General features: G+C 39.9%; 1 protein-coding gene across 20 annotated transcripts in view; it reads right to left on the bottom strand.

Moving 5' to 3' along the window:
• Positions 1–12,215, bottom strand: part of FREM1 (FRAS1 related extracellular matrix 1) — a 271,959-nt gene that overhangs the window by 115,892 nt on the left and 143,852 nt on the right. For all 20 annotated transcript variants that reach the window (XM_054519857.2, XM_054519849.2, XM_054519856.2 and 17 more), the window contains 4 exons: positions 11,402–11,510; positions 8,724–8,855; positions 5,092–5,436; positions 4,223–4,365 (listed from right to left, as the gene is read on the bottom strand). In XM_054519857.2, coding sequence (XP_054375832.2) covers positions 4,223–4,365; positions 5,092–5,436; positions 8,724–8,855; positions 11,402–11,510 — 729 coding nt within the window. The remainder of the gene's footprint in view (positions 1–4,222; positions 4,366–5,091; positions 5,437–8,723; positions 8,856–11,401; positions 11,511–12,215) is intronic.

Genomic DNA, 12,215 nt, shown 5'->3' with positions numbered 1-12,215 from the left:
GACATGCCTGGTCAAACCTATTCCCTGAGCCCTATGCAAATCAGACACCACCTCCTCCAGCCTCTGCATATATACCTGGCTGGTGTCCACCATACTTGGGGACCTCCTCTTTCAGCTTTAGAGCCCCATTCCCACCTCTGTCTCTGTACAGGGGAGCCTCTTCCTTCTGTCTTCTCCCTTCCTTCTTGCCCCGTCTTGTATATTAAACTCTCTCCACTCCTTAAAACCACACACACACACACACACACACACACACACAAATGTGCCCACTAAGAATTATTACAGGGGTATAAAAAAGCATGCTGTACATTCTTCTTACACAAAGAACACATTGGAGAATAAATTAGCATGGAAAATGGTCTCTTTGAAGGCACAATAACTATTGTTTCCTTATTAAATCCAGTTTTCCAATTAAGTGGAGCCTCACTGATCCACACTATGGCTGAGAGGTCCCACAGAGAATTTCTGAACTTTGTAGATTAGCGAAACACTGTAATTAGGGGAAAAAAATCATGACACAGACTGCAGGAGAATAGAAAAATGACTGCCATTGTGTTTATTTTGATAAGTGGATTTAATTTTTAATTATTGAAATGCTTCATAATGGATAAACATGCTGTAAACTTTGGCAACAGTCATGAAAGGATAGAGACAGGGAATTAATTTATTGAGCACCTACTAAGTACTGAGTACTCACTGTGCTACTAGCTATCTTCTGTGATCCAGATAGCACTTTACTAATAATAGCCATGGTTATTATTCCCAATGTTCAGAGAAAAAAACCTGAGCCCCAAAGGGGTTAAATGATTTGCCCCAGGGAGCACAGCTTGTAGGTGGCTGAGCTGAAGTTCTAGCCTTTTATATGTCATAGAAAAAGCTTAACCATATTTTAGTTTTGCTCTGTGTGTCAATTTCAAAAGGAATTCTCATCATTTTCAAATTGGGTATTCTGAATGCCATTGTTGTAGACAAAATTGGCATTGCTCATCTGTACTTCCATTACAAAGTCAAAATAAAACAAAACCATGGAATATTCTGATCACAAAAGCTACCATCAAGTAATCATTTTATCTGGACTTCTAGTTGAGCAGCTGAAAGTTATGAATTTTGTTGAATATTTTAAATCTATTTTTATTTGTAGGACATGACTAGATACTTGTCCAAATTGAGAATGCAAACATCAAATAGACCAGGTAATCATTTGAGTTCCTCAAATATTGGAGTTTCACTGATAATATCGGAGCTTTAAATATAAAAATGCTTGCCAGTGTGCGCACACACACACACAATACTTGTTTCACTGGCATGCACACACTTATTTCTAGAAACTCTGAAGAATAAAGCTTTACACTTATTACTGCCCCTTCTCACTCCCTCCCTAGTCCCTACTAAATGTTTGGGTCTTACTTCCTCCTAGTTTCAGTAAATGTTGAAAGAACCAGAATTCATTTTGTGATCAATAAGCAGTTTGTTAGGGTCTACAATGAGTCAGATACCTAGGTCTAGAAACATTGAAATGAATAATTCCAGGTCCCTACTGTCAAGGAGATCAGAGTTGATCCAATAAAAGAAATAGTGGTCTTACTTTATAGAAAGTTCAACAACAAAGATACGTGTAAACAGATGCCAGAGCATATAAAAGGACAAGGTGATCCTGCCTGAGGGTTTGTGGAATGGGGTCGTCAGAGGATTCTTGGAACAGGTGATGTTAGAGCTGACAGCAAGTCCATAGTCTGGAGAGGAACTAAGACAAAGTTACCACCAACCAGAAGAGGGAGAATGGGAAAAACAGATGCTAGATTAATTTCACTAAGAATACTGCTACTATATTAATGAGTTTTAATTTATTGCAACTATAAGGATTTGGTTAATCACCTCTATTTGTAAAAGGCCATGGGAGGGGTTCTGAGGATAATCTAGTCCAGAAAAGATGAAGGTTGGAGCTGAAGCAATGGCAGTGAGGTGGGGAGGTAGAGACAGATCAGAAAAACTCATCAAGCAGATTTAGTAAACCTGCTGACTGATTGGTTGTGCTGACATTAGAGAAAGGAGTCAGGGATGACTTCAGAGATTCCAGCTAGTTATTTTGTGCAAGTTTTTAGGGACACATGCTAAATGTATTTTGGTCATGAGTTTAAAATGCTGATGATACATACAAGTAAAGACGTCAGGTAGAGAGGTAGGACACACGTCTGAGCTGGATAAATATTTAGGGGCCAAAGATACATGGTAATGAAGAGAGCAAATTTGTAGATCTCCCTCTCTCCCCTTCTCTTTCTCTTTCTAACATAAATTAAGAAGATGAAAACAGAGAAAAACATGATAAGCATCTTTAGAAACCTATCCATCACAGGGAATAAACTTATAACTAGATCTACAAAGTTTAGTTTGACCAATTTGCCCAGATTCAGAAATAATTATGTTGCACTAAAGTTTTCATTACAGAGAAATCTGACATCTATACTTGTGTATATGAAGAGCATGATTTATAAAATATATAACAACTAAAGAAGAAAAAAGAAGTCCTGAATTTTTCATTTTTAAAAAGGCCTATAGGCTACTAAAAGTGATACGGTATCCTAGTCAGAAACATAACTCAGATTGGATAGACACACAGAAGATTTAGAAGTAAATCCTATTAACTATTACCATTTTGAACTATCAAATCAACTAAGGTTTCAAGCAAAAACTTCATCTAGAAATGACATATAATACATTGATAAAAAGAAGGAGGTGTTATTTGAAAAGGAATTGACCTGTTAGTCAAAGAGCAGATGAACTGAGTTTTCTCATTCATTCTCTATTCCTTCTTAATAGAGATCACCTACTGCCTTCCATTTCTGAGCTCTCCGGAATCATTCTTCCTGATCATCTCCTTCTGTTATACTCTTCTTAGCACACAGATGAATAGCTCAATCATCTATGCATTAGCTAATGTCAGTGTCTATGACATTATGGGAAGGCATTATGTGACAAATAGGACCCTTGCTTTAAGCAGTCATTCTAGAACAGGTTGGAGATTTGCTTGGATCCATATACAGGCTATCTTCCAAGATAATAGGTACAAAATGCCTAGCAAAAAGTACCGTACATAGTAGGTTTATTAGCCTGTTCTCACACTGCTGATAAAGACATACCCAAGACTGGGCAATTTACAAAAGAAAGAGATTTAATGGACGTACAGTTCCACATGGCTGGGGAGGTCTCACAATCATGGCAGAAGGCAAAAGGGATCAAGTCGCGTCTCACATGGATGGCAACAGGCAGAGAGACAGCGGGAGCTTGTACAGGGGACCGCCCGTTTTTAAAACCATCAGATCTCGTGAGACTTATTCACTATCACGAGAACAGCACAGGAAAAAGCCACCCCCATGATTCAATTACCTCCCACCTGGTTCCTCCCATGACACGTGGGAATTGTGGGAGTTACAATTCAAGATGAGATTTGGGTGGGGACACAGCCAAACCATATCAGTAAGTGATTACTTAATTTCAGCTGTCCCTTTTTAAAATCTCTATTATCAGCCAGCCTCTCCTTTCAAGGAGTCTACTCTATTATAGTTGTCCAGACACTACTCTGACTCCACTTTCTGTAATTTCTATATGGCAATGTTTGCTTAAACTTATTTCTACATTCTACACATTTAAATTATATTCTCTAGTGGTAGTAAGGGACTCTTAGATCTTTAAAGACAACAATAAATAATAGCTAATGTATTTATTGAGTGTTTCCCATGAACCAAAATGGTCTCAGTACTTTGTATGTATTATCTCACCTTCACAATAACTCTAAAGGAAGGTTCTATTGTTATCTGTTTTAGAGACAAGGAAACTGGAGCATGGGTTGACCAGTCAGTCAGTGTCAAGATCAAGAGGGAAACTCAGGCAACCTAACTCTAGAGCCTATAATTTAATCACCACATATAGAATAAATGTTTTCTTGAGTGTCTGGAGACAAGCAAATTTTGTGAGCTGCTCTACATAAAAGGGTTCCATAGTTAAATGACCTTGAAACACTGAATACATAGATATATATAAAACTCTTTCAAAAAGGAAACATTTGAGTAGTCCTATTGCAAAGAAATCTGCTTAATTTTGTTTAATCGATTGTTTTTCAAATTTTAAACCTTGAAACCTGTTTTCATGTGGTTTCTAACCACATCTCCTAGAATTGACACCTGTGCACAAGACTTTGGGAAAGTGTTCAGAAACGGTCTCTTACCTGTGGCACTGAAAGATTTGGAGGTTCATGGCTGTCCCACAGGACAAATTGAAAAGAATCTTCAAAGATTTCTCCACCAAAATGACGATAATAAATGATTCCATTAAACAAATCCCTCTGAAGGAAGCCAGGGACAGGATAGCCTATTGGGTCCATAAAACACCACATACTTTTGTACAAGCCTATCAAATATCGAGGGACAATGACATTGGACTTATCTTCAAAAGTCTTATCTGTCTAGTACATTATATGTACCCAAGGAATCTGCATTAAATGTTTTCATCAAAGATAAATAATAAAGCAGAAAAATAATAAATAATAAAGCAGGAAAACTAAAGTCGCTACATCTGTCTTGATATACGGAAAAATTAGCATTAGAAAAATATTTTCAAGAAACTTACTCTTATTTCAAATATACAAAGTAACACTTACTACTTACTTGATCCCTATTTTGTCAAACTCCGGATCTACCTACTTTAAGAAGTAGTTACAAAATGATTCTAACAAAATGTAAACAAATGTTATTCATGAAATTATCAATAATCTAGAATAGTCAAAAAATCTCCTTTTAGACTAATTTGTTCTATCACCTTGCTCGGCTGACTTAATTTTTCATTGTGTAATGGTTACTTTGAGGCTCAGCTCTGGAAATCTGTAGATGCACAACCTTGGACAGATCAAATTAACTTTCCTAAATCTCAGGCTTCCTCATTATAAAATGGGAATAAGAATACTATCTTACTTCAGAAACTTGATGTTCACCTTAGCACAAACTCGGACACAATTTCAGCAAACCCAGAAGGGTGTAGAGAAGGTTCTCTATGGAAGAATGAATTCCATTCAAATGATCGTAACTGCCCAGAACTTACCTATCACTCCTGGCCCTGGCTTCTTCATGATCTGCCCAGCCTGTGGAGGCTTTGTGATATTGAAGAAGATGTAGTCATCACTGGCGTCCACATCTGAAGCTCGCAGCATGGAACCCTGGATCAGAATGGTCTGCCCCTCCTCCAGTTCAATCACAACATTGGTTATGAGGAACGGGGGACTATCATCTTTGGGCAAGACGTTGATGGGGAATTTGTGACGGATGCTGTGATGGCCATCAAATATCCGGAAGACCACGAAGTCTTTGGTGGAGTCGCTGTCATCATGATGATAGCGAACAACTCCAGCCTGGAGGTCAGCCACGGTGAAGAGAAATCCTTTCCCCCCTGAGGGAGAGAGCAGAGATGGAGCAGATTGAGCAAGGGAGTGCAGAAGCAGCAGCTGTGGGGAAAGCATCAACACAGCAGAGGATGCTAAGGAAAGTGTGCAGCCCATATTTCCCTCACCTGGAAAAACTACAGATTGTTAGTGGGTTCTGGGACAACACATCTAGTTTTGAATACTGGCTCCAACATTTATCAGTTGTGCAGATTTGAGCAAGGTATTTAATTTATGAAACTCGTCTATAAAACATGGATAATACTACTGTGATGGTTTGAACTTTTTCCATCAACTTAACTGGGCGAAGGAATGCCCAGACAACTGGTAAAATATTATTGCTGGGTGGTTCTGTGAAGCAGTGTTTCTTGAAGTGATTAGCATTCGAATCAGCAGACTGAGAAAAGATCACGCTCATCATTGTGGGCAGGCATCATCCAATCCATTGAGAGACTGAATAGAACAAAAAGGAAGAGGAAAGGGGAATGCTCTCTCTCTTCTGGAGCTGAGACTTCCTTCCATCTTCTTCCCTCTGACACTGGAGCTCCTGGCTCTTGGGCCTTTGAATTCTGGAACATAAACCAGCCACCCTCTAACACCCCCATTTGTGCCTCCACCCTCCACCTTCCTTACCCCTTACTCCCCTTGCCCATCTTCTCAAGCCTTTGGCTTTGGACTGAGAGTTACACCATCAGCTTCCCTGGTTCTCGGGCCTTCAGACTAATACCCATGACTTCCTGGGCTTTCCTGGTTCTCCAACAGCCTAACGAGGAACCCCTCAGCCTCCACAATTACATAAGCCAATTCCCAGAATAAATCACCTCATAGATAGGTAGGTAGGTAGGTAGATAGATAGATAGATAGATAGATAGATAGATAGATAGATAGACATTCTGTTGGTTTAATTTCTCTAGGGAACCCTTACTAATACAAATACTTACCTCATAATCCACAGCAAGAATGAGAGAACTTAAGCAACAGTAAGCCTACAATAAATGTTGGTTATTCTTCAGCTAATTGCTACCATCTTACATGGCAGCAGTTCTTAGAGGAGTGGTCTCAAACCAGCAGCCTCAGTACCATCTGGAAAGTTTTAGAAATGCAAATTATCAAGCCTTACCCTGGACCTGCTGAATCAGAAATTCAGGGGTGGGTGGGAGGGAGGCAACAACCAGTGTTATCAAGCCTATTTGAAAATTACTGGCTCAAAGACCAAGAGCTAGAGCTCTAATATCTAACAGACTGGGTTCAAATCCCAGTTCTGCCATTTTCTAGGTGTGCAACCTTAAATAAATCAGTTGTTCTAAGTCTCAGGTTACCCATTTGTAAAATGGGAACAATAATAGTATCTAATATCATAAAGTTGAAATGAGATAAACACGTTAAAGTGTACAGAATTCTTTGCACGGTATCTGTCACAAAGTAAAGCTTAATAAATGGTCATACTATTTTCTATGTCCTCTGAACCCAGACCATCAATGCATTATGGTCTCCCACTCTCCATTTCAATTCTATAGTATTAATAAACATTGCTTTGTTTTCTTCAGATACTTACAACTCCTTTTTTTTTTTTTTTTTTTAAGATGGAGTCTCCCTCTGTCCCCCAGGCTGGAGTGCAGTGGCATGTGGCATGATCTTGGCTCACTGCAACCTCCACCTCCCGGGTTCAAACGATTCTCTTGCCTCAGCCCCCTGAGTAACTGGGGCTACAGGCACGCACCACCATGCTGGGCTACTTTTATGTTTTTAGTAGAGATGGGGTTTCACCATGTTGGCCAGGCTGGTCTTGAACTCCTGACCTCAAGTGATCTGCCCATCTCGGCCTCCCGAAGTGCCGGGATTACAGGTGTGACCCACTGTGCCCTGCCAGAGACTTATAATTCTTAATGGCAGGTGCACCCCATTATTCTCTTCACACCATGTGGCTGTGTTAAAGACCTTAGAGGAATAAACGATTTAACACTTTCTTGACCAAGAGCCACTTTATGCTTCTTCCTCACTGCCAGAATCCTAGTTGTATCTGGCATAGCAATACGGTCATTTAAAAATACTCAGGCTTCCCGACTTGCTTGCACTGAGGAGTTGTATGTGACATAGTTTGATAAAGAAATCTAAGTGGAAATTGTTGTATTGTGCTCCTAGGAAAACTTGTTAGATACAGCAAACTTAGATCATGACTTCTTTCATTGTTCCTTCTGGGTCTTCAAGCCTCAAAGACATGAAGAAAATAACTAATTTCCAAGCCACTACACTTGGATTTCTCTTACATACAACTGAACACCCAACCCGACTGGTATACCCAGATTTAAACTGGCCTCCCACTGTCCTGGGATTAAGCAGGAGGATTTATCATATATTTAGTATTTTGTTTTTGATTCCAGAATTCCCTGCTCACAAATGATGGTGAGTTATATCTGCTTTACAGTTAGGGAAACTAAGAAGATAATTGAATTAAATCCTCTGAGTTCATTATAAGGAATGACTTATTTTAACATAAAGTGTAAATATTACTTTGATTATTACCTTGTTAACTGTTATCCCATAGAATTATAAATTTATTTCTTTTAAACCATGACAACTACTACTAATAACATAACATCATTATTACTAAAGTATTAATTAAGCATTAATTTTTCTTTTTTTTTTTTTTTTTTTTTGAGATGGAATCTTGCTTTGTCGCCCAGGCTGGAGTGCAGTGGCATGATCTTGGCTTACTGCAACCTCTGCCGCCCAGGTTCAAGCAATTCTCCTGTCTCAGCCTCCCAAGTAGCTGGGACTACAGGCGCCCGCCACCATGCCTGGCTAATTTTTGTATTTTTAGTAGAGACGGAGTTTTACCATATTGGTCAGGCTGGTCTTGAACTCCTGACCTCAGGTGATCCACCCACCTCGGCCTCCCAAAATGTTGGGATTACGGCGTGAGCCACCGTGCTCAGCCTAATTTTTCAATATACTTTTTTGAAGCAGAGAAATAAAAAACATTCTGTCCTCCAACTGGGAAAAAAAAATAACTAGTTAAGGAGTATACTTACAAGGAGCCATGCATGGCATCCAGAAAGCAAAACTGAGGTTTAAACAATGAGCCACGTACAAGGTACCATTCATAAATGGTTAGACATTGATCTGAGCATTTGAACACAAAAGTCAATGGTTTCAAGATCTCCAGATTTTCTGCATTTGACAATTTCATTGAGAAATGGGGCCCAAGAGATGCTACATATATCTGTTAAATACATCTACTTTTGAAGAAAATACTTTTGGATTCTTTGCTAGGTTATCAAGTTGGATCATTCACCTCTTAAAGTCAGCCATCCATGCTGCAGGCCACCAACAGTAACTAGCCGGACAGCACCAATGTCGTCATTGTCGACAACCTGAAACTGTTCCCAAGTGATGGCTCGAGACTGCCCCTCAAGGAGATTCAGACCTATGAAAGAAAGGAGAAAATGGTGTTGGCATGATAGACTGGATAAAGAAAATGTGGCACATATACACCATGGAATACTATGCAGCCATAAAAAATAATGAGTTCATGACCTTTGAAGGGACATGAATGAAACTGGAAACCATCATCCTCAGCAAACTAACACAGGAACAGAAAACCAAACAGCACATGTTCTCACTCATAAGTGGGAGCTGAACAATGAGAACACATGGACACAGGGAGGGGAACATCACACACCAGGGCCTGTTCAGGGGTAGGGGGGAAAGGGAAGAAAGAGCATTAGGACAAATATCTAATGCATGCGGGGCTTAAAACCTAGATGACAGGTTGATAGATGCAGCAAACCACCATGGCACATGTATACCTATGTAACAAACCTACACGTTCAGCACATATACCCCAGAACTTAAATTAAAAAAAAAAAAAAAAGATAAGAAAAGGGTATTGGCAAGTTCTATGACATGCCAACATGCCTGCTTAAGAAAAGATGAATGAATTTCCACTCATGAAACCATCTGAATATTGCATCTTTAAAAGCTTTTCAAGAAACTGGAATGTAGCTTTTATTTTTAGTACTATTAACTCCAATATTACAACAGATTACAGAGAATCCTGAAAGGAAGCAGAGCAAGCTGGTCGAATTGCAACGTAGCATGCTGCTGGACCCATCTTATTCTTCTCTCACATCTGCCAGCTTCACCTGCCATCCTGGCCTCGACCAACTGACTGTTCTCTAGCTGCAGCCGCCCCATGAGGGTTCCCAGTCTCCAAAATTGTAAAGCCCTCCTGCCACCACTGCCTCATCTTCTGATGCAGCCGGCTACCTCCACTGCCCTCTAGTGGCGGCAGGACCAACCTTGTGGCTGAACCGGCCGTGCACCAGGGGATCCAGGAAGTGTGTGCAATGGCTGCTAAGAGGGGCCAGATAACACAATCTGGGCATGTGGGGAGTTAACAGCCAGTGAAGTAAACTTTAACCCATTAAAGACAGGAGATGGGAAATAACTGACCATTAATAGATTGTTGACCTTTTCCCCACCCCACTTCCAACTCTTCCCAGACACAGCGGTTGCATCTTCTCCCTGGAGACATCAACACTACAGAGCAATCTGCTTTATCTTATTGTAAAGCTGTGACACCAGCTCAGCCATGCCACCTTTTTATTTGCTTCTCCCCTTACTCTTGCTTTTAGTATAGGGTTAGTACATCTGATCTGCCTCGGGGTCTGTTTTCTAGGGAAACTGGGCTAATACATATATAAAGGAGAGGGAGAGAGAAAAGGAAGGAAGGAAGGAAGGAAGGAAGGGAGGGAGGGAGGGAAGGAGGGAGGGAGGGAAGAGAAATGGACAGAAGTGCATAAGAAGAATCTCTGTGACTGGCAATAAGGGTTTGGAAGCCAGTAGTGCATAGGACAAGGCATCATGGAGCACAGCAGAGGAACAATCGAGAAGGCTAGAAATACATACAGCAAAATATTAACATTGGTTATATCTTCACGGTAAAATAATAAATAATTTTAAATGTATTCTCCAAATTTCAACGATGGCACAGATCAAGTTCATAATAAGCAAACATTTATTTTAAAAAGGATTCTGATGTTCAAAGCAGCCAAAATGACACTGAGCAAACCTGGGTGTCACCGATCACACATACACATACAGACTATTCCATCTCTACACTCAGGCAGGAGCCCACGCAACATGTGATTATTCTTAAACTTTAGGTTACTGATTCCGTCTTTTCTCTCATTACCCCCCTGACAGAGGTACAGTAGGATGTACAGCCAGAATTATAAATCAAGGCTGCTCACCTGATGTTCTCTATCTCTACTGAAACTCACACACATACAAACACATACCTATGTGTACACACACAAGGCAGCTTGTTTAAGCTGCCACCTGAGGATTTAAACCAGACACAGATATTTTTCCCTTAATACAATCTACCACCACTGCTTATAAGTATGTTTCAAATGGTATTGATGGGATCAGTGAGAAGGAAAAGATCTCCATTTACATTCCACATTTACGTCTGATCAACATATATACATCACATAAGTCCACTCAGAATTGAAAGGCATAGAAAGCCATATTTTAAAGCAGTTAAAGCTCTTATTTATGTATTTTAGTTTCCATGCAGCCCAACACAAAAATAGACTATGGATTATAAAAGCTAAACCTTTCTCCAATCCCTTGGAACAATTTGAGTTGGAGATTTCAGTCCCACTACAGCTCAATATCACAAATAGTCACTTTTTTGCTTCATTCAGTTGAAAAGTGTCCCTTTGTCTTATCTCCGGCAGAGGAAAGAACTTGGCCTCAGGACACAGAAATCCTGGATTTAAATTTCTCACGCTGCCAGGAGGAATAAAAAAACAACAAAAGCTACTATGTGATGCCCTTAATCTGTCTGGGTTTCAGTTGCCGCATGTATGACATAGGAATAAAACTACCTTTCTTTCCCGACCCGTCTACTTTCTTGTATTCCCTTCAGGGCTATGTTGCTTTATGCCTTATATTGAGCTTTACCTGTATTCCAGGATACACGGGGGGCATTTGTATCTGCTGTTCTGATGGAGATGTGGACTGTCATAGGTGCACTCCTTTCAAAGAAGAAGTCGTATACCTCCAATTCTACCTGTAAACAAACAGAGGCAAAGGAGCCACACACTGAAGCATTACAAGGTAAAGTAGCATTAATTCTGGGGTACACCCACACACAGAGGATTCAGGTTTCTGCGGGGATTCAGGTTTCTGCGGTTCCCACATCTCATTTAGAAAACCTGATTTGACTTTTTCAGGTTCTAGATCTTGTTCCCTACTTTAACAGTATTTTTAAATTTTCTTCTACATAAAAGAATTTATTAATCTAAAATTGGTAATATGCTGGAGAAGTGTCTCTGCACTTGCTTAGGAGACCAACAACTCTTTCCCACATTCAGTCACTTAAATCTTTCTCAAAGATGGAGGATCTAGAGAAGTGGTTTTCAACTATGGGTGATGTTGTCCCCCTAGAGGACTTTTGGGAATGTCTGGAGGCACTTTTGGTTTCAGAAGTGGGTGTGTGGGAGAATGCTATTGTCATCGATGGGTAGAGGCCAGGATACTAACATCCTACCGTACACAGGACAACCTCCCAAACAAAATTATCTGATACAAAATGGCAATTGTCGTACTGCTACTATCAAGAAACCCTGATCTAGAGACATCTATTTCACTAGACATATTTTTAAATATCTCAACTTTATTTGCTTTCATGAAATTCATAACTAATAAGTAAGCAGGGGCTGCATGATAAGTTTTGCTCTTTATTATGTGCTGTGTATGTATTGCACCAGATGTT

This window comes from Pongo abelii, chromosome 13, assembly GCF_028885655.2.
Source record: "Pongo abelii isolate AG06213 chromosome 13, NHGRI_mPonAbe1-v2.0_pri, whole genome shotgun sequence".
Taxonomy (NCBI): Eukaryota; Metazoa; Chordata; class Mammalia; order Primates; family Hominidae; genus Pongo; species Pongo abelii.
This window is presented reverse-complemented; position numbering and strand designations above follow the sequence as displayed.